Genomic DNA, 27,196 nt, shown 5'->3' with positions numbered 1-27,196 from the left:
ATGGCTAGAAATTAGTGATAGCAGGGGTCTCTGACACCTAAGAAAGGGACAGAGACCGCAGGGAAGGATCCCCAGGAAAAGTCGGGTGTCTGCGTTAGAGGGATAGGGCAGGCACACTTATTAAGCACCTGCTACAGCCCAGACTTCTCAAGAAGGCATGAGATGACGAAAGGAGCACTTAGGGCTGTGGGCGGGAGGATGCCACTTTAGCCGCCCCTTTGAGGCTAGCTTGGGTGGCCTCTTCCTCCTTTTACACACTTGTGCACACACTGTTCCTGGCCGGCAGCGTTCTTTCAGAAGCTCCCAGATATGAGGCGTGTGCAAAGAGTCAGGGAGTGGGGACGGCGGGCATCCCTGGGCCTGCAGGGCAGCGCTGTCTTCTCGTCCTGACCTGGGCTCTTCAACGGCTCCACACAGATAGCGTTCGCGGGAAAACTCGATCCCACGGAGGAGGTCCATAGGGCTAGAGCAGAGTAACGGCAGAAGGCGGGGGCTGCGGGGTGGGGCGGGCGCCAGCGCCAGCCCCGCCCCCCTGCTGATCCCGCGCTCTGATTGGCTCCGGCGGCCGCGCGCTCCCGGCCCGCAGCCTACCGCTCGAAGGCGGGTGTCGCTACCTAGTGGCGGGCGACCAGCGCGCAACCGCCCGACGTAGAGCGCTGAGGCGGAGGCTGCGAGCCGCTCGCTCTTCGCCGGCCTGCGCAGGTACCTCTGCCCGCACTGGGCTGTCCCGCCTGGTGGCGAGTCCTGAGTGTGGACGGCGCCTGTACTCTGCTTGCTCCCACCGTCCTGCGTGAGGAGGCGGGGGCGCCTCAGCCCAGCATCCCCGTGGTCTCGCGGCCTCGAGCGCCCCCCTCCCAACTCCAAGGGCCGGGAGGCGGGGATGGGAGCCCGCTGCGCGGGGCGGTGGGAAGGACCGACCCCCTGCGGGCTGCCGAGGCCTCGGGAGGGATCGGTCGCCGGCCGCCGGGCCTGGGGCGCGGAGTGCACGGTGGGGCCCGAGGCCCTGTCTCTTCACCCGCCTGAGGGGGATGCGAGCCCTGTCTCCTTGTCCCGTGTCCTTACGTCCCCACCCCGAGTCCCACCGGCGTATTGAGTTCTGAGCTGCAGGGTCTCATCGCCACACCCTTAGCCGGTTTCTCCAAATGTAGGAAAGTTCTCGTGCCTCCCTGCCCTCAGTCACCAAGGATTGGCTGTTAGAGTTTCATACAGAAGAACTATTTCCACTTTATGATTCTGTCGCCAGATGCCCTCCGGAGAGAGCTCTCTTCTGGTGCTTACAAAATTCAGGTGTATTTACGAAACAACAAAACCTCACAAACCCAGTCGTCGTCTTTGAGTTTTGTCATGGTTTTTGAAATGTTGGGTAGAAGGCGTGCAAGTGAGTTGAAGGATTTTCACCTTGTGTTGTGAGACTTTTCCTTGAGAGGCGCAAACCAATACCCACTCACCCCAGTCGATGACAGACCAAAGTAGGGGATTCCACCGAAGTCCAGTTTGCTGAACCCTGAGTTTCCTGGGGTTGCTTACTGAGGGCTTACTGACAGAAGCGTGGGTGACTCGAGCTGCATCATAGAAAAGCCCCCCACAGCATGGGTGATGACTGGGGCCCCTCTCCCCAGCACTCCTTGCTGCTGTAAACCCATGGGGAGGGGTCTGGTGAGTCTTGTGAGTTGTTTGTTTTGCCCGAGCCTTGTTTTGTTTACTTCCTGAGTTTTAAGCAGCCTCCCTCTAGGATGGAATGTGTCTCTTTGGAGGATGACTTGGGCATGGTTTCTCTTATTCCCCTTCTCCTGCGAAATACCCCACACTTTAATTTGCCCATTATCTCTTGTCCTCTTACAGCAGAACTCTTATTCTTTGGTGTGTCTAGACAAAGCTAAATTTAAAAGATTCCGAAAAGTGGAGTTTGGCGCAGGCTGTAGCATAGAGACCTTCTGGCCTTATGCTCTTAACTCCACAACTTTCCTCCTGTCTTTACTAATGTCAGTGGATCTCTGTCTGGGAATTTCAGACATGCCCTTTTCCTGTTTTCTTGAGTCTTAGATGAACTATTCTGATACACGAAGTTTGCATTTTCTTATTTTCCTATGGTTTCAACATTAAAAACATTATTTGAAAGTCATTTATATTGAGTAAAACTTCACTCATGGAAAATGTGTCACAATATTCTGTATTCTAGTATGCCCTACCACTGAACCTAATCCTGCCCCGCTGCATTTGAGAAGCTTAATGACTGTTTAGTTCCCTCCCGCCCCTGCAGAAGATAGATAGATAAAAGAAGCAAAAGATAAGAAATAATTGTAGAATTAATTATAATTTCTTTTTTTTTTTTTTTTTTTTTTTTTTGTTGTTGTTGTTGTTGTTGGTTTGGTCCTTTGGGGATGGTTGGTTCTGTTTGCTTTTGAGATAGAGTATATGTTGTTACAGAGGCACTTCCCGCCATTCCTAGCTATCCTCTACCTAGTTCTCCTGCTCTCTGTCTGTCTCCCTTCCCTCCCTCCATCTCTTTCTACACACACGCACACACACAGAGTATTTTTCTTGCATGTGTGTCTGTACCCTACATGCATTCCTGGTACCCTGAGAGTCCTGAAGAAGGCACTGAATTCCCTGGAACTGGAGTTAAAGGCTTGTGAGCCATTGTGAGTGTTGAGAATCGAACCTAGGTTCTCTGTTAAAACAGTGAGTACTTTTATTTTTCTTAGTTTTTCGAGACAAGGCTATCCTGGACCAGGCTGGCCTCGAACTCACAGTAATCTGCCTGCCTCTGCCTCCCATGCTGGGATTAAAGGCGTGCACCACCACACCCAGCACAGTGAGTACTCTTACCTGTTAAGCATCTCTCTAGCCCCTCTGCCCAGTTCTTTATAATCTAACCCTACACTGACTAATACTGTATCCACTAGCCACATGTAACCATTAAACACTTGAATTTGGCTGAGTGCAACAGAAAAGTTTTGATTTTTACTTAATTTTTTGGGTTTGGATTTTGGTTTTTTGAGACAGGGTTTCTTTGTGTACTCCTGGGTGTCCTGGACTCAATTGTAGACCAGGCTGGCCTTGAACTCACAATGATCTGCCTGCCATTGCCTCCTTGGGTGCTAGGATTACGGGCATGCACCACCCTGCCCAGCTATATTATATTTTGTTTTGTTTTGTTTTTGTTTTTTGTTTTTTGTTTTCAAAACAGAGTTTCTCTGTGTAACAGCCCTGGCTGTCCTGGAACTCACAAAAATCCACCTGATTCTGGCTCCCAAGTGCTGGGACTAAAGGTATGTGCTACCACTGCCAGGCATTACTTCATTTTTATTAGACTATATTTCAAACTGTTTAGTAATTAACATCAAAATTGAGATATGTACAAAATGTACCAGATATCAAAAATGTACCAGATCTAAACTATTTAGGATGTAAATTATTTTATTAATTCTTATATTGATTAGTGTTAAAATTACATTTGATCTGTTACATTCAATATATTAAAATTAACTTCTTTTTTTTTTTTTTTTTCAGCACTGATAGCTAAGCCCAACTCTCTTTTGTGCTAGGCAAGTAGTCTACCACTGAGCCCCAATTGTCATTTTTTTTTAATATGGCCTTAAAAAATATAAAACTGTGTATGTGACTCTCATATTGGAAAGTGTTGGTAGTATCCAGCTAGTTTTATGTTGGGTGTAACCTCACCTTCTACAGGGAAGTTTTTTGTTTTTATTTATTTATTTATTTATTTATTTATTTATTTATTTTGGTTTTTTTTCAAGACAGGGTTTCTCTGTGTAGCCTTGGCTGTCCTGGACTCACTTTGTAGACCAGGCTGGCCTCAAACTCACAGCGATCTGCCTGCCTCTGCCTCTTGAGTGCTGGAATTAAAGGTGTGCATCACCACACCCAGCATGCAGGAAAGTCTTTAAGACTCAGGAGGGAGAATCTGTACATAACTCTTTGAACGCCAAGGGAAGTGTGGCTGCCTGGGTCACTGTAAGTATGGATTTAGAGGTTCTTATTAGGATTTTGGAGCTGTTCCCTGCTTTGGCTATTCATACCTCTATTTCTCACTATTGTAGAAACAATTTGGCCAAAACGTAATATTAGTTATAGAAATGAGGTGCTGGAGAGATGGCTCAGAGGTTAAGAGCACTGACTGCTCTTCCAGAGGTCCTAAGTTAATTCCCAGCAACCACATGGTGGCTCACAACCATCTATAATGTGATCTGATGCCCTCTTCTGGCCTGCAGGCACCACACTGTATACAAAATAATAAATGAATAAATCTTTTTTTAAAAAAGATTTATTTATTTCTTATGAATACAGTGCTCTGCTTGCTTGTATACATGTAAATCTTTTTTAAAAATTGTAGAAGCGATGTTTACTACACCACAAAATCCAAAATAGTAGTGAGCATTCATATTGTTGAATAATGGTAAATTTCTTTTTTTTTTTAATTTCAGACTTTTTTCAGTTCATAGCACTATATATTCATATATGCTTGTAGTCAGCTATTCAGATAGGATGGTAACAACTTTAAATATCAGATCAATTCAGAGATGGGCAAGGCATGGCTTTAAACCCAGATTCAGGAGGCAGAAGCATGCAGATCTCTTAGGAGACTGAGGCCAGCCTGGTTTGTCTAAAGAGTTCAAGGTGCACCCTATCTCAACAACAATACCCCCAAAAATATCAATCTATGAAAACCCTACAAACCACAGGTGCCATTTATTTGCTAAAACTTTTCAGAAAATACGAAAAAGTGTTAATTGAATATGGAAACTTTGTAACCAAGGAAAACTTACCAGAAAAAAAGAACACCACAAAAAGAGAATAAACAAGTTTCGTATTTGATTTTGAGTTCCAGAATAACCAAAGCAAAATGGAACAAGAGAGAGTGTAACATTTACTCAGAGGAAGCATAGCATTTCTGATCATTGTAAGAGCAATTTCTAATATGACTCGGTGTTACAAATAGCATTTTAATAGCAAGATCAACATTTTATTTTATTTTTTATTTTTTAGTCTTTTTGAGACGATTTCTCTGTGTACTCCAGGCTGACCTTGAACTCAGAGATCTGCCTGCCTCTGCCTCCCCAGTGCTAGGATTACAGGCATGCACAAGATCAATATTTTATATGACTGAATATCATAGTATCCAGCTAGTTTTATATAGAAATTGAAAGAACATGATCAATAATGTTGTATTTTTATTTTTATAGGAATTTTGAGGAGCCACAATGCGGCATAATCAGATGTGTTGTGAGACACCACCTACTGTCACTGTTCATGTAAAATCAGGTTCAAATAGGTCACATCAAACTAGAAAACCTATTACTCTGAAGCGCCCTGTTCTTAAAGATTGTTGGCAAGCATCTGAAAAAAATGCACATAATAACAAATCTAAGCGGCCCAAAGGGCCTTGTCTAATCATACAGCGTCAAGAGATGACTGCTTTCTTTAAATTATTTGGTAGGTGTGAGACATTCTAATAGTATAAAGTACTTAAGAATCAGAATGTAAATCTATTTTGTCATTTTTTTACAATGTATTTGTACGGGGTTGGGGAGTGCACACATTAGGCATGTTCGTAGAGATCAGAGGACATCTTGCTGCAAGTAGATTCTCTCCTTCCATTATATGCATCCCAGGGATTAGACTTAGGTTGTTAAGCTTGGCGGTAAAGTCCTTTTACCCACCAACCATCTTACCAACCCTCTTTTGTCATTTTTATAATAAAAATATTCAGATTTTTAGACTATTTAAATTTAAGTGTCAAGTGTGTATTTTGAGCAATTCAGGATATAAGTATTCTTTGACCTAAGATAAAATAGTATATAGATTAAGATGAGCTACCTACCCAATTTGAGTATGCTTGTGGGTGTTTTCCAAGACGTTCATAGCTAAAACCAAGAAAAACAGGAATAACGATCAATCTAGAAAGTTTCAGTCTAATATCTTTGGAATATTGTTAAAAATTAAGAACATTTATCAACATGTTTATATAATGAAGCTGAATTTGATTTTTCCTTACATAACACTATTTGTTTATATGCTTATTAACAGACAACTAGAGACAGTTTTAGTATTTATAGTAGCCAACACAGGAGCCTGCTTTTTCAGGCATGGCAGCAAGGTAGACATAAGATATATAGTGTCACTGGGTGCTGTGGCGCGCACCTTTAATCCCAGCACTGGGGAGGCAGAGGCAGGCAGATCTCTGTGAGTTCGAGGCCAGCTTGGTCTACAAAGCGAGTCCAGGACAGTCAGGACTACAAAAGAAACCCTGTCTCAGAAAACCAAAAGAGAAAGAGGGAGATAGTGTCAACATTTTCTGAAGTCAGATCATGTCACAGCCCTAATAGTTGTAGGTAACAGACCTTGTTTATAGAAGAAGGCTATGTGCATGCAAGCAAACTTGGTAAGATGTAAAGAATATCAAATTTTAAAGATGAGATAAAATATGTAAGGAATATAAACAGAAGTTACAAAGGTTTTCCCTATCAGAATCTAAAATGTAAACACTTCCATTTCTCAGTACTAAGAATAGAACAAAGTTATTACCCACAGACTTTGCTTTAATCTCTCTCCCAGTCTGTTTTTAAAAGTTTCTCATGTATGCCAGGCTAGCCTTGAATTCTTTATGTAGCCAAGAATGACCTTGCCCTGATCCTCTTGCCTTCAGCTCCTAAATGCTGGGATCACAAGCGAGCAGAATTCCCATTTTGTTGGTCATCTCCAGCACTTATTCCCTAACTTTTTGGGTCCTCTTCACTGTCATGGGAAAACACCTGACTCTACCATTTTAGCTAACTTGTGAAATAGAAACAGAACTAACAAGACTAACTCACAGCCAGGGTGCAGTGGCACACGCCTGTAATCCCAGCACTCTGGGAGGCAGAGGCAGGTGGATCTCTGAGTTAGAGGCCAGCCTGGTCTACAAAGTGAGTCCAGGACAGCCAGGGCTATACAGAGAAATTCTGTCTTGAAAAACCAAAAAAAAAAAAAAAAAAAAAAAAAAAAAAAAAAAAAAAAAAAAAAAAAAAAGACTAACTCAGAAAATCAATAGGTATTCCTAGAATTTTCCAAATATTAATTACATTGATACAATTTATAACATATAAAATGAACATAGAGCTTTTTGCTTTGTTATCAAATGAGGCAGATTTTCTTAGATTATTTTCTGATGGTTTTCAACTTATTTTGAGATCTATTTTAATGCTATCAAAACAAGAGAGCTTTAAATTTTTTTCATTTTGGATGTTGCTCTTTGTTGTATTTTGCTTTTCTTTTTGTTTTGAGACAAGGTGTCACCATTTAGCCCAGGCTGGCCTGCAGTAGACCAGACCAGCCTTGAACTCACAGAGATGTGCCTGCCTCTGCTTTTCAAGTGCTGGGATTAAAGGCTTGTGCCATCATTCTGGTGTAGATGTTATTTTTCAAGATTTTGTTTACCTTTTTGTCCTAATATTCAGTTTTCTAAAAATTAAATACGAATTATAAATCCAAGTAAAATTTGAAGTTATTTATATAGACACGTTTGCATTTTAATTTGAATAATAAGTAGGCTAGAGAGGAAATAGGGGAGAAAGAGCCAAAATAAAAAATGCTCTGGACCCTAAAAGGAGAAAGTAATAGAAAACATAATATACTTAGAACAGAATTAAGATACTACTTCATAAAAGATGAACTATCTTATATCAGATTCCATTTCTGTATCTTAAAATTGACTCTGAACAAGAATGAAGAGCTGGAGTTACCCAACATGCTGTTGGATACTCAGGAAATGAAATGTATTATTCTCCCTTAAAGCTGAGTATATACATACTAAAGCAAATCAGATGGGAAATGGGTAGGCCTTGCAATAATACATATACTAAGAAACTGACAACTACACCTTAGTAACCATTTTGTTTAATTTCTAAACATGACTTTAAAATGTTCCAATAGCCAGGTGTGGTGGCACACATGTATTTAATCCCAACACTTGGAAGACAGAGGCAGGTGGATCTCTGCGAGTTCAAGGCCAGCCTGGTCTACAAAGAGATCCAGGACAGCCAGAGCTCTGTAGCAGAGAAACCCTGTCTTAAAAATAAATAAATAAAATGTGTCAATATAGAAATTATTTCTTTAAAATAAAATATAAGAAGATAAGTTATAGTTATCTTTTGTTGTAGATGATGATTTAATTCAAGATTTCTTATGGATGGACTGCTGCTGTAAAATTGCAGACAAGGTAAACTGGAAATAGTATAATCATAAACCATCATTGTTATGTTACTAGACCATTAAAATTTTTATGAGATCTGATAAGAATTTTCTCCCTCATTACAGTTAGAAAAAGCAAAATTCTTTTGTTATATTTGTGTGTGTGTGTGTGTGTGTGTGTGTGTGTGTGTGTGTGTGTGTGTTGCAGCATGTATGCCATAGCTAGTATGTGAAGGTCAGAAGACAACTTACAGAGTTGGTTCTCCCCTTCTACCATGTAGGACCCAGGAACTGAACTCAGATCACCAGGCTTGATTACATGCGCTTCACTGGCCCCCAAAGCAGAATTCTTACAATTGGCTTTTACCAAATCTATTTGGAAACAAGAATCAATAGAGACTTGATAGTTTGGTGGGGGCGGGGAGGGGGGATACAGTCACTCCAGCCTAGTGTGACCTCAAACTCATAAATTCACAGTCACCTTGTCGCAGCCTCCTAAGAGCTAGAATTAGAGAGATATATCATTATGCTCAGCTAGATTTAATACATTTTGACTTGAATTACTACCTTTAATTGCTATAGAGAAAAAGTTATCAAGACTCACTCCATTAAGGCAGTCTCCTGTAAGTTTGACTATTCTATAAGTAGTTCAGACAAAAAAGTTTCAATTGTCTTTTAAACTATTTTATTACTTTATCCAATGGGCATTACATTACTATTTAATATATATATATAATTTATAATAACATAAATAATAGCTTATTCCATGTTAGCTTCCTCGTCGCTTGGTAACAACCATAGGTCAGCACTGTCACATACTTTGAGAAACACTAGACAAATAAAAGTTGAGAATTATTCTATAAAACAAATGGTTCTTTGGGCTAGAAAAATGGCTTAGCAGTTAAAAGCACTTGGTATTCTTCCAGAGGACACAAGTTTGGTTTCTACCATCCACATCTGGCTGCTTACAACTACTTGTAACTCCAGCTCCCAAGCTTGAGTACACACCCACACACACGCACGTGTACAACATAATTTAACATTTTAAAAAGAATGGATTATTCTCTTTTTGGTTATTATACAAAAAATGAATTTTACGGTAACATTTTGATAAGAATGTATCACATGAGCTGGGATTAGAGTGTACGATGACACCATCTACTTTATTCTTATCCTCACTCATTACCCCTCTTCCTACTAATCTTACAGGTAAAATTAGTTGAAATGTTCTTCAGTTCGATATCAATATTTCATGTTTTGTTTTGTTTTGTTTTTTAGCTTTTCAAGGCAGGTTTCTCTGGATAGATTTGCCTGTTCTGGACTCACTTTATAGACTAGGCTGGCCTCAAACTCACAGAGATCCACCTGCCTCTGCCTCACAAATACTGGGATTAAAGGTGTGTGCCACCACCACCTGGCTGATGTCAATATTTTATAAACTGTATAATTTGTTGGAACAATGATGGCTTATACTTTTTTGTAGATACATTTCAATATTTGATTCTATGCTTTTTAGTCAGCTGAATAGTTGTCATTTTAGTTTTGTAGATACTTATTTTTTAAAGATTTATTTATTTTATTTATTGCATATGAATGCTTTATCTGCAGAAGAGCATATCAGATTACATTATAGATGGTTGTGAGCCACCATGTGGTTGCTGATACTTATTTAGACTGGGGAGTCATATATTAAGTTCAGTAGCAGTTAAAACATAAATCAAGGGGGCTGCAGAGATGGTTCAGTGGTTAAGAGCACTAGTTGCTTTTCCAGAGGGGCCAGGTTCAATTCCCAGCATTCACATGACAGCTCACAGCTGTTTGTAAGTCCAGGATCTAACAACCTCACACAGACATACATATGGGCAAAATACCAATACACATAAAATAAAAATATACATATAAAGCAGGATTTCTATGAGTTTGAGGCCAGCCTGGTTTACAAAGCAAGTACAGAACAGCCAAGTTTACACCGAGAAGCCCTGTCTCAAACCTACACAAAGCCGGGCAGTGGTGGTGCATGCCTTTAACACCAGCACTTAGGAGGCAGAGGCAGGCAGATCTCTGTGGGTTCGAGGCCAGCCTGGGCTACAGAACAATTTCCAGGACAGCCAGAACTGTTACACAGAGAAACCCTGTCTCAGAAAACCAAACAACAAAAACCTACACACACACACAAATGTTCAGAAAATTAGTTTATGATTTAATATTAAGTATTGAAATGAAGGCTGTTATTTCATACTTAAATGTGACAAAGATAAAAATGGTTAATCTTTTTAATTTGGGAGACTGGAGAAATGGCTCAATAGTTAAGAACACTTCCTATTCTTACAGAGGACCTGAGTACAGTTTCCATACCCATATTGAGTAACTCAAAACTAGCTGCCTATAGCTCCAGCTCAGGGGATCCGATGACTTCTGGCCTCCTCAGGCACCTGCAGTCATCTGCACACAGAATTAAAAACTAAAATATTTTTTAAAATAAAAAATAATTTTGAGCCAGGCGTGATGACACATGCCTATCCCAGCACTAGGGAGGCAGAGGCAGGCAGATCTTTGTGAGTTCAAGGCCAGCCTGGTCTACAAAGTGAGTCCACGACAGAGAAATCCTGTCTCAAAAAATTTTAAACAAAACCAAAATGATTAAATTTGGGAAGTTTTTTTTAACTTTATGTGTTTGTGTGTTTAGCTTGTATGTGTGTCTGTGAACCACTTACATGCCTCGAACATTTGAAGGCCAGAAAGTGGTGTCACATCCCCAAGAACTAGAGTTATAGACAGTTGTATGCCGCCACGTGGGTGCTGGGAATCAAACTCCGTGTCCTCCGGGAGAATAAACAGTGCTGTTAGTTCTGGAAACTAATTTAGAAAAATTAAAGCACACATAACATAATGAAGACAAAGACCTTCCATGTGGCTCTTAAAAAAGAGCAGTAATCATTAACGTGGCCATTCTTGTTTCTTTTAACCTTTCTTTCCAGGAATGTAAATTATGTTTTGAGGTAAATCTGAAGCATGCTAACATTTTATCATAAACATTTATAATGTGGGGCTGGTGGGATACATACTGCATCAGCTGGTAATGGTGCCTGATGACTAAATTGACTCCAGGATTCATATGGTGGAAGGTGGTGCTCTGACACGTAACACACATGCATAAAGATATATCAGTAAGTGTAAAAATCGAATGTCTCAAAAAATGTAATCTTTTAAGACAATTGCAGTATCATTTTTCAAATAAGTAGTAATGATATAACCAAATACTCAGTTTCTATCAGTTGTGGGAAACAATACAGTTTAGGTGCATTGATGTTGGAGGACAGCAGGGGGCAGTGTTTGAAAAGTAGGCAACCCAGAATACTTGACATTATTTCAAGAACCCTTTACTTGGAAATGAAAGAAACACTTGGAACCATCTTGTTGTACATGCTTTTACTTGATAATGAATAAGAATAAGAGAAAAATATATTCATATTATAACTTGTTTCAAATTTGAACCATTAGATCTTGGCATATGTTCTAGTGGGCCAATGTGTGTCTTTGTAATAATAAATTTTAAATATTTTTTTTTTTTAATGAAAACTGGGCTATTTAGTTTTAAATGTAACTATTGGTGAATCTAGGTGAAAGATGTTTGGTTACTCATTGAACTATTTTTAAATTTCTATAAGTTTGAAATTTAAGTTAGAAAAAATCGGACATTTAATTTTAAAATGCATCATTTAAATTAGAAATCCACCTATCTAAATATAATAAATTATTTGTGATTATTTCTCACACTATTCAGGTGATTGTATAAAAATAAATAATAAATAATGCTTTAAAGTTTAAAGTCAACTATCTTATAGCAGTTGTATTAGTGACAGCAAATCACTAATATTAATTTCTAACTTTTCCTTATAGTATCTTTTGGCTATGACCTTTGTTTATTTCAAGAGAGCTAAATTTACTATAAATGAGCATACCAGGATAAATTTCTTTATTGCTCTGTAAGTATGCGTTCTACTAAATGAATTTTATTAGTTATTTACAATATATGTTATTTGTAATTAAAAGCAGAAACTTTAAATTGTATGGATATTGTTAATAGGTCTTCTTATATGTGAATATTACATATTTCTCACTTTAATTGGATAGTTTTATGTTCTTTCCACTTGCCTTACATTACATACCAGAGAGTTGTTGTTCAGTATCCCACTGCAGGTTGCAGTGTGTCTTTTACCTTTTTCATGGTGTTCTCATATAAATTTACCCCCCCACACACACACACACACATTGGTTTTTTGAGACAGGGTTTCTCTGTGTAGCCCTGGCTTTCCTGGAACTCACTTTGTAGACTAGGCTGACTTTGAATTCACTGAGATCTGCTTGCCTCCTGAGTGGTGAGATTAAGGCAATGTACATTTTTAAAACCCAGCATATTCTCTTTAAAATTTCCAGTTAGTATGTAGTAAAACCATCATCGTACTTTTATAACTTGAACATTTGTGGGACATGTTTTAGATATATTCTTTGTAGGTATATAGCTAAAAGATAGGAATTGTTTATATTTAATACTTTCATGTTCACTAATGGTCTCATCAAATACTAAATATTGTTTATTTTCCAGATTTTCTGTTGACATAACATTAATTAGTGATAGATTTATTATCTGTTAAGTTGTTTTAATGATGTGGTTTTCCAACTCATAGGTCATAATTTAGTTAGGAAAAATACAATTTCAGGGTTGGGGATATAACTCAGTGGTGGAATACTTGCCTAGTATGCACAAAGCCTGGGGTCAGACCTCAGCACTACGTTTATTTAAAATGGGGTGGGGGAGCTTAAATTTAATAATTCACTTTGGAAGTTGTGATGTGCCAAGAAATAGAGTGCTTCCCTGATAAGCATGAAGACCTGTGTTCAATTACTAGCAAGCCCTTCCCCCGCAAAAAGGACAGCGAGTATGCTTTTTCTACCTTATACTTGGGGACAAGGATGCAGCTAGAATGTATGCACGTAATTTTAAGTGTTGAACTAGGGAACTTTAATAAAAACATTGCAGCACGGGGGGCTGGAGAGATTGCTTCTGTGGTTTGAGATGGCTGCTCTTCTAGAGGCCTGGGGGTTTGATTTCCAGCACAACCATCTCTAATTCCAGTTCCAGAGAATCTGATGCCCTCTTCTGCCTCTAGGCACTAGGCACACATATGGTTCACAGATATACATGCAGGAAAAACACTCTTAAACACATAAAAATTAGTAAATAAAAAGACATATTAAACATCTATTTAATTCAGAATCAGAGTTGCTGAAGAAATCAGACCAGAAGAGCTTGATTTATGCATTAATCAAAGACACAGTTTTCAGAACATAGGAAAAAATTAGCTGAATATAACATTTGGTTATGATTACTAAACTGGAAGAATTTAATAGTAATAGCTAACACTGAATACTATGTGTAAATCACCACATCTTATATATTTATACATTTAGTCTTCCTGGCTTTTGTCTTTTTGTTTTTTGGTTTTTCTTTGTATAGCTTTGGCTGGCCTAGAATTCACTCTGTAGAGCAGCCTGGCCTCGAACTCACAGAGAGATGCCTGCCTTTGCCTCCCGAGTGCTGGGATTATAAACGTGCGCCGCCGCCACCCAGCACATTAAAGTTTTCTTCTGAAATACATTGCCTATTCCTATTTTATAGATGAGGAAACAGACTTAGGACATTAAAGCAGTTTGCAAAACCATACAAGTTAGTAAGGAGGCCAGGTGTTGTGGTGTACTTATGAGCTGAAGCAGGAGGGTCATGAGTTTAAGGCTAGCCTGGGCTAGAAAAAAAAAGGAGCAGTATGATATTTCCAAGAGCCTAATTCAGCCTTGATACTGTTAAATTGCCATTTACATGTGTCAATATTGTATCTATACTCAATATTGTATCTATACTCAATACTCAATCTATACAGTTTTCTCCACCTGAGTATTAAAGACAAGCCAAAATGGCGTTAGTGCAAATCCAGCTAGAAGCCTGAATTTGAATCTGTTTCACTTGGTTTGTGGTTATAGCCATTAAAGTACTATTTAGCTTTTACTGTGTAGAAATCTTGAGGATTGTACTGCATATTGTATTATATTATACTTCAAGTAGCATGAATTATAATTTTCATCCTGTGTCTAATCATGTTTTCTGTAGGCTAACTCAGTATTTCATTTTATTAAGCATCTCTTGATAGCCATAGTTCTAAAACTCACATTTTCTATGTAGTCAAGAATGTTTCCTTTCAATGTAGCCTTGGCTGTCCTGGACTAACTTTGTAGACCAGCCTGGCCTCGAACTCACAGCAATCCACCCGCCTCTGCCTTCCGAGTGCTGGGATTAAAGGCATGTGCCACCACTGCCTGCCTCACCCCCGTGCCCCCCTCGTTTAATTTTGAGACAGGTATGTGTATTCTAGTTGGCCCCAAACTCCTATGTAGCCAAGGATGACCTTGACTCAATTTGCCACCATGCCCAGCAGCACTCATTTCATCATCCCACATCCTCTTGCTTCACATGCTTGAGATGTTTAGCCTTCCTTTCCTAGCTTACTTTTAAATCAGCCATTTTAAAAATGTTGTTATAACCTGCTGGAGATTAGTTGAGCTTCCTTGATTTGGAGATATCTTTCAACAAACAACCCTTAGAAAATTCTAGCACTATTTTCAAATCTACCCCATCTCCTATGCTAAGTTTCTTTGAAATTCATTAAATATGCTATATATTGCACTCTGCTTTCCACATCCCTTTAACAGTGTGGGGGTATTTTGCCCAAACATTCACGGACTTTAATGTGTGTAGGTGTGGTGGCCTGAATGGGTGTGGCCCCCACAGACTCCGGTGTATGACTGCTTGGCACTACTAGGAGGTGTGCCATTGTTGAAGTAGGTGTGGCCTTAGTGAAGGAAGTACATCAGTGTTGGGGTAGGCTTTGAGGTCTCCTATGCTCAAGCTATGCTCAGTCTCCTGCTGTTGCCTGGAGGTCAAGATGTAGATCTCTCAGTTCCAGCACCATATCTGCCTGCCATGATGGTAATGGATTAAATCTCTGAAACTGGAAGCCAGCCCCAATTAAATGTTTTCTTTCTAAGAGTTGCCATGGTCATGGTGTCTCTTCACAGCAATAAAACCCTAACAAATACAGTAGGTATTTTTATTTAGGACTCTACACTCATAAATAAATGGGCATGCTAGCCCACTCCTGTTAATGTTAATTCTTAACATTGCCAGTTCGCAGGAGGCTGAGGTGGAATGATCCTAGATCAAGGCCAGCTTGGACTACATAGTGAATTCAGGCTAGCTTGAGCTTTGCAGTAAGATCCTGTAATAACCCACGTCCACACACCTCTGCCCCATGCACAGGCATATGAAAGCCAAATATGTTTTAATCCCAGCACTTAGGAGGCAGAGGCAGTCAGATCTCTGTGAGTTTCAGGCCAACCTGGTCTACTTAGCAGGTTTCAGCTATCCAAGGCTACGTAGTAAGACCCTGTCTAAAAACAAACAAATGAAAAACCAAGAAAAGGAAGGAAAGAAGATACCTTTGTACAATATCTACACCCTGGGCATGAAGAGCAGAGAAAGGGTGCCTGCTAGTTGGCTTGGAGGAGTGCAGGTAGAACACTTGCCCTCAGCCCCTGAATTCCCACATTCCTTCTGAACAGGATTAGACCTGAGAGTCTGGGGGAGGGAAATAAAGAGCTCCCAGGTTAGTGGCGCAATGGCCGTGATGTATGAGGAATCTTACAGCCATAGCCTGAGTTTTGTTTGGTGTCACAGCTGCAGGGTAGCTTGTTGCTTGTATATTTTCAATGGGAAACTAATAGCCATATATAAGCTCTATACTACTCAGGATGTGGCACAGACAAAGATGACTGTCTCTGGCATTTTGCATAGAGGACACAAAAGAATCAGTTGGAGTCACATGGATGGTTGATAGTACTCAATGCAGTGGCAACCACTATATCTTCCACATTTTCTTTCCGTATTGGGGGATTGGGGGACTCAAGACAGGGTTTCTTTGTATAGCCTTGGCTGTCCTGGATTTACTTTGTAGATCAGGCTGGCATAGAACTCACAGTGATCTTCCTGCCTCTGCCTCCTGAATGCTGGGATTCCTTTACTAATTTAATCTTCATCTTATGTCTAACATTATTATATTTGTTATGTCTTTTTTGTTTTTGTTTTTTTCTGAAACAGTGTTTCTCTATGTAGCCCTGGCTGTCATGGACTGGCTTTACAGACCAGGCTGACCTCGAACTCACAGAGATCCACCTGCCTCTGCCTCCCAAGTGCTGGGATTACAGGCGTGTGCCAACATGCCTGGCTTGTTATGTCTTTTTATATATATGATTCTATTTAAAAATTTTCCAAATGTATTTATTACCTTATTTTTATACATTATTTTTATTTTTACAAGTATGTGAGTGTGTATACATGTGGGTTTATGTGCACCCTCTGCATGCAAGTGTCTGTTAAGGCCAGAAGAAGGTATGAGATCCTCTAGAACTGCAGTTACAGGTGTTGTGGGATGTCTGAAATGGGCACTGGGAACTGAAGCCCTCCAAGAGCAGCAGACATTTCACCATGGAGCCTCTTCAGCCCATAAACAAGTTATTCTTATACTCTGTTTAGATTTTGGAATCTGCTCTGCTCAGAGTGTCTTACTTCCTTGTGTATTTTATAATGTTTTTTATGTTAAAGTAATTTACAGAGCCTTCACTGCTTCTGACTGGAAATATGCCCCATTATTAACTTTATTTCTGTATTAATATCTTGCCTCAATTTTGTTTTGTGGAACAAGGTCTCATGTAGTCCAGGCTGGACTCAAACTTTCTATGTAGGTAAGAAAAGCTTGAACTCCTGATTTTTCTGTTTGAATCTCTCAAGTACTGAGATTACAGATGTGTGCCAACACACTGGTTTTATATGTCTCTTCTTTTTCTGATTGCTTTATAAGATTTTATCATTGCTTTTGAGCAATGTGTCTATGATACACAGTGGTTTAATTTTCTTGTGATTTCTTGTTTCTTATTCATAGAACTTCTTGTAGATTTATAGCTGGGTGTTTTGGTTTTTTTTGTTTTTTTGTTTTTTTTTTCTTGTTTGTTTGTATTTTAAGATATATTTATTTATTTTATGTATATAAGCACTCTATCTGCATATATACCTGCATGCCTGAAGAGGGCAGCAGATCACCTTATAGATGACTGAGAGCCACCATGTGGTTGCTGGTAATTGAATTCAGGGCCTCTGGAAGAACAGACAGTGCTCTTAATTGCTGAGCCATCTCTCCAGCCCAGTATTTGGTATTTTAGAGATAGGGTTTTTCTGTATAGCTCTGGTTGTCCTGGAACTCACTCTGTAAACCAGGCTATCATTGAACTCAGAGATCTACCTGTCTCTGCCTCGTGAGTGCTGAGATTAAAGACATGGACCACCACCTAGATGTAGATTTGTAGTTTTCATTAAATTTTTATAAAGTGTCTCTTATAATCCAAGGTGGGTGAAAACTTTTTGTGCAGCCAAGGATGTCCTTGAACTCCTAATCTTTCTGCCTCTACTTCCCAAGGGCTGTGATTGCAAGTATATGCCACTATACCCATTTATGCAGTGCTGAGGACCAAGTCCAGGGCCTCCTGTATGCTGTATCAACATGGTACCAGCTAGGTCACATCCCTGGTCTCAATTTTTTTTTTTGGAAAATTTATCTATTTCATCAAAAAAATTTTTTTTATCTATCTGTGGCTTTTCAGATTCCAAGTTCACTTTGGAAGTTTTCATACTTTTTTTTTTTTCTCAAGACAGGGTTTCTCTGTATAACCCTGACTGTCCTGGACTCACAGGACAGGCTCGCCTTGAACTCACAGAGATCCACCTGCCTCTGCCTCCCCAGTGCTGGAATTAAAGTCGTATGCCAAAAAAAAATAAAATAAAATAAAAATAAAAAAAAATAAAGTCGTATGCCACCACTGCCTGGCAGTTTGTGCACATTTAACTAATGTTCTATCTCCTATTTTTAATTTTTGTCTTGTATTACAGTTTGTATAGATTCATTGCTGTGCCTTCAATTGGCTAATATATTTTTCTCTAGTACTCAGTCTTCCATTAATCTAGTTCAGTGGTTTTCATCCTACTCAATGTAGTTTTTGTCTCTTAAGTACAGTTCCAATTTATCTACTTCTTTGAACATATAGAATAGTTATAGCAAGGGCGCTGGAGAGATGGTTCAGGAGTTAAGAGTACTGGCTGCTCTTCCAGAGGACCCAGGTTCAATTCCCAGCATCCACACGGCAGCTCCCCTCTGTCTATAACTCCAGTTTTAGGGGATATGATGTCCTCATACAGACATACATGAAGGCAAATTGCCAATTAACATAAAGTAAAATTAAACTATATTAAAAATAGTTATGGCTGTTTGATATCCTTTAATGTATCAGTTTTGGGTTGGCTTTGATTGGTTAATTCTCCTTATCATGGTTTGTGTTTTTCTGCTTCTTTATATGCCTGGTCCCCCTCAAGTATTTGACAAAATACTGACTTCCAAATGTGTATGAGGGAGTGGTCCGAAATTAGCCCCAAAGACAGATAAGAAAAGAGAATGCCTTATAGTCATTCATATAGAACCATAAACAGTGCCTGTTCTCAGGCAGAGTAAAAAGCCACAGTTCCCAGAGTGTAAGGGAATAGTCTATAACATGTCAGGGCGGGGAGGCTGATTAGATCCAGACTGAACATTGTTTACAGATTCATCTAAAAAGTTAGAGCCGGGTGTGGTTGGCACACACCTTTAATCCCAGCACTTGGGAGGCAGAGGCAGGCGGATCACTGAGTTCAAGGCCAGCCTGGACTGCAAAGCAAGGCTAGGACAGCCAAGGATACACAGAGAAATCCTGTCTTAAAAAAAACAAAACAAAACAAAACAAAAAAAGTTAGAAAAGCCTCAAGAGAGATTGTTTCAAGGTAACTTACTTGCACCCCAGAACAAAGGTCAATATTTACAGGAATACAGAAACTCATGGAAGGTGCAACAAGGTATAAGACTCACTATATCATTATTTTTGTTATATATTTTAGATATAAATATCCTTTATGCATTGTAAATCATATTTTTTATTGTCTATTGTTCTTGTCCTTACTGTTTCTTTTTTGGGCTGTTGATCCACTTTGGTAGATATCTGGCTAATACAGTTGAAGAAGATGAAGAAGAAGCCAAATATGAAATTTTTCCGTGGGCTTTAGGGAAAAACTGGAGAAAATCATTCCCTAATTTCTTAAAGCTAAGGGACCAGCTCTGGGACAGAATTGACTATAGGGCTATTGTAAGCAGGCGATGCTGTGAAGAGGTAAGGCTTTAAAACCACTTTTTGTAGTCTGTCTTTGTTTATCTAATTATCCTTGGTTTATTTATTTGTTTTTGGTTTTGTTTTGCTTTGCTTCTTTATTTGGGGATAGATTCCCACAAGTAGCTCAGTCTGGCTTGTAACTCACAGTCCTATTTTGTCCTCTTCAGTTTTAGGATAAAAGTGTACCATGCCACTATGTCCTCCTACCCACTTTGTCTTTAGTGATCTCTTCTTGTTTCTATCTCTCTCTTAGTACATGTATGGAGATCATTAACTCATTATTATGAGCACAACTTGTATATTCTGTTTCTGTTTGAATTTTATCACATTTATTAAAAATTGTAATTTCCACTGTTTAGAACAGACTATTTGTGTACTATTCTTGTAGTGTCCCCTCCTGTCTAAGAGATCACCAGTGTAATAGCAAAGGCTTTGTGGGCATACTAACACATCTTATTTGAGGTTATTATAAAATGCCGGCAGTGGTGGTGAACAACTTTAATCCCAGCACTCGAGAGGCAGAGGCAGGCGGATCGCTGTGAGTTTGAGGCCAACCTAGTCTACAGAGTGAGATCCAGGACAGCCAAAGCTACACAGAGAAACCCTGTCTTGAAAAAACAAACAAAACAAAAGACAAAAACAAAACAAAACAAAAAAAGATTATTATAAAACTAGAGTGGAATAATATTTTCCACTAAAATATATGAATTTTCAATTTCCAACATTGAAGCCAACAGCATGGTGTATAAATTATATTTACCTCTTTTCACAAAGTACATTGTTTTGCTAGAGGTGGAGGTCTCATGAATTCTCCCAGTATCCCTCATGTTACTTCTTCCTCTAAGCAGCCAGAGGAAACCTCTGAAGATGGTTCATTACTCTCTTGATCCAGAAAACCCTACAAGATCATGCAAATCAAGAGGTTCAAATCTTCGTGTTCACTTTAAGAACACCCAGGAAACTGCCTAGGTTATCAAGGGTGTGCATATCCGAAAGCCACCGAGTATCTGAAAGATGTCACTTTAAAGAAGCAATGTGTGCCGTTCAGGTGCTGTAATGGTGGAGGCAGGAGGTGCGCCAGGCCACACATTGGGGCAGGGTCGGCAGCAGGAAAGAATGCTGACTATTTTGCTGCACATGCTTACAAACACAGAGAGTAATGCTGTATTGAGGGTTTAGATGTAGACTCTCTAGTCATTCATTGAACGTAGTATTGGACAAAGCACCTAAGATGCGCACCCACAAACTTACAGAGCCCACGGCCGTATTAACCCATCCATGAGCTCCCCTGCCACACTGAGATGATTGTCACTGAAAAGGAACAAATTGTTCCGAAGCCAGAAAAGGAGGTTGCACAGAAGAAAAAGATAGAAGAAACTGAAGAAGCAAAAACTGATGGCATAAATTTAGCAAAAATTGATGGGAATAAATTAAGCACAAAATAAATGCAGATACAAGTTTTTAAAAATACATTATTTTCTTTTTTAAATTTAATTTGTTTTAAATTTCATTTGAGACAGGGTTTCTCTCTATAGCCCTGGCTGTCCTGGAACTCTATGTAGACTAGGCTAGCTCAGAGATAAGACTGCCTTTGTCTCCTAACAGATGGGACTAAAGATATGCACTACCATGCCCAACATATTGTTTTCTTAATGCCATATTTTATTAACATAAATAATTTAATTTATAAATAAGTTATTTTAACCAAATGTTTTATATTGGTATTTTAAACAACAACAAAATAATCTAAAGTGAAATTAAGTGGAAGCAACAATTATTGTAAACTCTTGTACAATTTTAGAAATGTGAGAAATGTAGGGAAGATAATTCTCTAACTAAATCATATCCTGTTAAATAACCATAGCGCAAAGGATCCCAGACTGATGGATTCACTTCAAACTTGAGTAAAGATTGTAGCTGCATGTCCCAAAAATTTCCCCAGAATTACCTTGTTAATTCTTTTTTAATGAGATAAGATACAACAACTATGCATATTTACTAATTAGGATTCTTTTTTTTTTTTTTTCGAGACAGGGTTTCTCTGTGTAGCCTTGGCCATCCTGGACTCACTTTGTAGACCAGGCTGGCCTTGAACTCACAGCGATCCGCCTGCCTCTGCCTCCGGAGTGCTGGGATTAAAGGCGTGCACCACCACGCCTGGCCTAATTAGGATTCTTAACTCTTCTGGGAAATGCAAGGATTCAGAAATAACAGAGGACAGAAAATAACAGAAAGATAATATAGCAAGCGAAGACTCTACAAAGTTAAGTTCAACAGGAAAAGATAAAAAGTTGTATATCTGAGGCCGCTAAAATCATGTATTGTCATTCAAATAACTCAATACAGTTACAGGGTATTGAAAGAATCCTGTAACTTATTTTTATATCTCTGTTTGGGTCAATGTTGTGGTCCATTCCTGTAATCTCAGTACTCAGAAGGCTGAGGCAGGAGGATCTCAAGTTCAAGGTCAACCTGAACTGCATAGTGAAACCCTGTCTCAAAAAGAAAGAAATGGCAATCTGTATAGCTATTTTCCAACCTTGTAACAGAGGGCCATATTTGAACACTCTAATTTTTTCCAAACACATGCTACTCTGCTTCTATTCTGTTCTCTTCCATTCTCTTTGGAACTGTTATATAAAGCCTTCCCTCTCTTGTTCAACAGAACTGTGTCAAAGCCTCCTGATAACTATGTTGCCAAAATGTAGGTTAGCTTTTAGTTTTTAGTTCCCAACTTAGCAACCCTTGGCATACTTGTTTCTCTGATACACTGTCTTCATGGGGTTTTCCAAATATCAGGGTTGAGGGGTTTTCCACTCATTTTGTCAGTTCCCTTTCATCTCCAGCCCCAGATGTTTGTTATTAAAAGAAATCAGAGAGATGGAGATTTTTACAAGATTTAAGAGCTGTAAATAAGGGCTGGAGAGATGGCTCAGAGGTTAAGAGCACTGACTGCTCTTCCAGAGGTCCTGAGTTCAATTCCCAGGGTTTATTGGCTTTAATATCTAATATTCCCTGAATATTTTTTCTTTTACCTTTATGGTTATTAGAGGTCTTTGCTTGGTTATATTCTGAGTCTAGGCTACCACTTCAGTAGAGCCAAATCCCTCTTTGCCTCTGTCTTGCTTTAGAATTGGATTAGGCAGTTGAACATAGGGAAGCAACAAAATCTGAGCCACCCACTGATTTTTGTGTAATTGTCCAGTTTTCTTTAAAGGCCTGATCATAATCTTTATTTTCCCCTAGAAGTCAGAGTCAATTACTCTTGGGAGTACTTTAAAGTTTTTTTTATAGTTTGAACTTTTTTCAATTATGAGACCAAAGGTGCCTGAAGGTAACGGCCCATTAAACCTTGTCCCTACCAACTGTACTCCCTCATTAAGAGAAAACAGATAATCTTTATCTACTGTAAGATATAACCCTGTGCTTTTTGGTGTTGCTCTTGGCAGATCTAAGGTGTTAAATTCAGGGGCAAGAGGATTCAAGTTACTTTGTTCATTCTCTTTATGCCCTCTTTTTACTTTGGGACTGAGGGCTTGCCCCTCATCCCGTTTTTTGTCTTCCCATCTGTAAGGGGGGGGGGGTCCCATCTTTGTGAAACTTTGATTTACACTCATGTTTTCAACGTTTTTCTTTCTTACATCGAGGACGCAACCCGGGAGGTTTAATTTTATTATTGGAGGTCTGTTTATCTCTGGTGCAATCACGACTAATGTGACCCTGTTAACCACAGGAAAAGTATGAAATTTTTTGGTTGTTACCTCCTTTTAAGTTCTGAATATAGGTGTGAAAATGTTTCTCTTATAAAGCTACAGCATAGGCCATATCCTGGGCCTATCATGGGTGGAGGCATTTATACATGTTTTAATGTAATCTTGTACAGTCCCTGTTTCTCTAATTGGTCTGATTAGTTCCTGGCAGAGAGTATTGGCATTTTTCATATAAGTTGTTTTCATAATATGTCTGATCCCTCACAGGGAGGAAGCATCCTATCTAGTGTCTCTTCTAGTCTGGCTCCAATGGAGCAACCTCCTCCTCAGAGGGTGCTTCTTCTGTGCAGAATTTTATTTTAGGTTTGTCTGATAACAGATCCCTGATGTTTACCTATAAAGAAAATGTCTATGCCAGTATCTGACTTGGACCATGAGTTTTATAGAATCTTCTTCTTCTTCTTCTTCTTCTTCTTCTTCTTCTTCTTCTTCTTCTTCTTCTTCTTCTTCTTCTTCTTCTTCTTTCTCTTCTTCTTCTTTCTTTTCTTTTCTTTCTTTCTTTTTTTTTTCTCGTTTCCTCCGGGAACCAGGGATTCACATTTAACAAAAAAATCATAAAATTTAGTCAAACTCTTTTTTGCAGTTTTAACGCCTCTGTCTTTTAACATATGACTCAATACTGTCAGGAACATACCCCTGCTCTTGGACTGTGAATGTCCCATGATTTTTACCTATTCGCCCTCTTAGCTCAGCTTTTTCTTTATTGAAGAGTCTGTAGCACTCTTGGCAAGGTCCTTATCTTTGTCTGAAAAAGTATTTAAAAAGAGTGAAAGCTTACCTTACTTTGAGCCCCACATTAGGTTCCACCTGCCACGGACCATCTCAGTGGGGTATAGGTCCTTGGGAACGAGAGTTCTCAAAGTGTTGGTGGGCAAAGATAGGCGAGTGACAAACAGAGACAAACTCAGAGGTAGTGTTTGAATCTGAGTGTATTTTACAGGCAAGCAGTTTAAATTTTTATACATACTTTTTGAAACGGGAGGGGGGTTTGTGGTTACATTTCTCAGGGAGTAGATTTACAGAAGTCAGTGAGCAATCAGGCATACACAGTACAAGCACAGAATGCAAAGTAATAGTGTCATATTTTGAATTACAAGTTTAAATGAAACAATACAGGGTACAGAATACACAGTAAATTCATCATCACTTTTAAGTTATTGGCTTGGTATCAATATGCAAGCGCCCTCTTTGTCAAGGGTCAGTGTTCTCCCATAAATGGGACTTATGCCTAACACCTGTGTGCCAAGTTTTTTCTTTAGTTCTCCTTTCTAATATCTGAGTGCCACTATCTGGAACTTTCTGAAACACTTTATTTCTTTGCAAGCCATAATATAAATTATTAACTAATGGTTAATTCTCAGCCATGTTTCTTTTAATAAGTGGAGGTAGAGAAGAACTACTCCAGGCCTGAATGGTCCCTGGCTGTAGTCCCAAGTTAGGGCCATCTCATAGCAATGTTGTCATGCCTAGAAAGTCCTGATATGAGAGTTAAGTTAGGAGAAAGAATAGGGACAGAATATTTCAACACAATGAGAGAAAAGGAGGCTGCAATCAGTTACTCCTGGCAGGAACAACAGCCCCATTCCAGGAGGCTCTCCCTGGCTAGGGGTCGTCACCTTGGGTTGTGCAGTATATGTCACACAGACTCCACTGGAGGGATCGTGACATAACATATAGCCTCCATATAAACTTCTCGGTAGTTTAAAAATTCATTTGTATCTTATCTTGGTGATTAAGAAGCAAAACTATTCTTTCTATTTTTCAGATATTAAAAAAGTGTCATTAAATTATGAAGTGTCTTTCTGATAATACTGTTAAACAACATACACTCCATAATTTCTCTCTCTCTCTCTCTCTCTCTCTCTCTCTCTCTCTCTCTCTCTCTCTCTCTCTCTCTCTTCTCTCTCTCTCTCTCTCTCTTTTTAGACAGAGTCTCTACATAGCCTTGGCTGTCGTAGAACTCACTACGTAGACCAAGCTGGCCTATAACTCAGAGATCCTCCTGGCTCTGCCTCCTTAGTGCTGAGATTAAAAAGCATGTACCAACATTTCTGCACCCCTCCCCTTTTTTAAAAAGTTTTTTGAGATAGGGTTTCTATGTGTGTAGCATTTACTGTCCTGGAATCACTCTGTAGACCAGGCTGGCCCCAAACTCACAGAGATCCGCCTGCCTCTGCCTCCTGAGTGCTGGAATTAAAGGCGTGCACCACCACCACCTGGCTCCTGGCCCATTTTTTAAAATCATGATTGCAAAGCTATTGTTTATAATCATATTGACTGTATTAAACTTCATTTCTCTGTATCTGTTTTTTCCTCAATTTAGCTCAACTTTCTGTTTGGGTCCAGTTTATTTCCAGTGAATTTTTTTTAGACTTATATATATGAATGTATATCTGCACGTATGTGTGTGCACCCCATGTGTGCCTGGTGCCCACATCAGAAGAAAGCATTAGACACTCTGGAACTAGAGATATAGATGGTTGTTAGTTACCATGTGTGTGCTAGGAACCCAACCGAGGTCCTCTGCAAAAGCAACCAGTGCTCTTAACAGCTGAACCATCTCTCCTGCTCCACCCCTTAGTTTTGTGTTCAGTTCCCTTAAATACTTGTTTGAAGAAAGATGGACCATAATTATATGCAAATAAAATGATACTCTTTCTATTCTCTCCCTCTCCCTTCCTATCTTCCTCTCTCTCTAGAAAGAATGAAGACTTATTTTCCCACTGACTATAATCTTGCCTTCTTACATTATTACCTTTTTAGGCATAGTTCCTTTGAAGTGGAATTCATTTACATTGGTGATGATTTAATTTCTAGACTGGTTCACAGATTAGAGAGGGTGCCTCTCCAGTGAGAGAGAGTCCATCTCAGTGCCTTTCATGTATCATAGAGGAGAGCAGTTGCTTGGAGGGAAAGCTTTTCTTTATGCTGCTTTGGTGTAGTTGCTATGGCTTCATTGAAGGAGAGATAAACCTGTTTTTGTTCTGATCCCAAGTGTGGGATGGGGAACAGTCTTATGAGAACAGGTGAGGTTAATCTACTAGAAGACAAACTACCTCGTGCGGGAGTAATAATGATAATGACGACGATGATGATGATAATAACAATAAATTTTAAAAGAAAGGAAAAGAAGCAAAAGTATAAGGAATTAATAGGGATGTTAAGGAGCAAAAAGTTTGAGAGTAGCATGGTATGGGGGGTATGCTTAAAGTACATTATACACTTGCATGAAAATGATCTTATGTCACTATAATAAAATTATGTTAAATTTAATAAAGACTCAAGGTGAAAATAACCTTAGCTGTCTTTGAAAGCCTGTCAGGCATGGCTTTTTCTAATTACTGCATATGAATTACCTCTCATAACCATTCTTTTTTTTTTTTTTTAATGTATATGAATGCTGTATCTGCATGTACAACAACATGCCAGAAGAGGGCATCAGGTCTAATTATAAATGGGTCTGAGCTACCATGTGATTGCTAGGAATTGAACTCAGGACCTCTGGAAGAGGTCTTAACCGCTGAGCCATTTCTCCAGTCCCTCAACAACCATTTGTAAGAGCCATCTAGGTCAGCACTCGGGGAGGCAGAGGCAGGCGGATCTCTACAACTTTGAGGCCAGCCTGGTCTACAAAGCGAGTCAAGGACAGCCAAAGCTACACAGACCTTGTCTCAAAAAGCCAAAAAACAAAAACAAAAAACAAAAAGCAAACAAACAAACAAAAGAGCCATCTAGGTCATACCATATGAGGGAACTAATAAAGCACAGAGGGGGCATATAACTTCTCTAAGGACACACAATCATTAAGACCGGATGCCAGTGTTGAAACATAGGCACTCCAACTCCAGTGTCAGGGCTTTTTACCCTTACTGCTATCC

General features: G+C 39.3%; 1 protein-coding gene across 1 annotated transcript in view; it reads left to right on the top strand.

The window, feature by feature from the left end:
- Window positions 1-602: 602 nt before the first annotated feature.
- Spdya (speedy/RINGO cell cycle regulator family member A) overlaps window positions 603-27,196 on the top strand; it is a 41,158-nt gene continuing 14,564 nt past the window's right edge. Inside the window, exons 1-5 of the mRNA XM_051170257.1 lie at window positions 603-702; window positions 5,208-5,457; window positions 8,163-8,221; window positions 12,094-12,179; window positions 19,377-19,548. Coding sequence (XP_051026214.1) covers window positions 5,226-5,457; window positions 8,163-8,221; window positions 12,094-12,179; window positions 19,377-19,548 — 549 coding nt within the window. The 5' untranslated portion in view covers window positions 603-702; window positions 5,208-5,225. The remainder of the gene's footprint in view (window positions 703-5,207; window positions 5,458-8,162; window positions 8,222-12,093; window positions 12,180-19,376; window positions 19,549-27,196) is intronic.

This window comes from Acomys russatus, chromosome 1 (genome assembly GCF_903995435.1).
Source record: "Acomys russatus chromosome 1, mAcoRus1.1, whole genome shotgun sequence".
NCBI lineage: Eukaryota > Metazoa > Chordata > Mammalia > Rodentia > Muridae > Acomys > Acomys russatus.
Note: the sequence above shows the minus strand (reverse complement) of the source record. Positions and strands in the feature narration are given on the sequence as shown.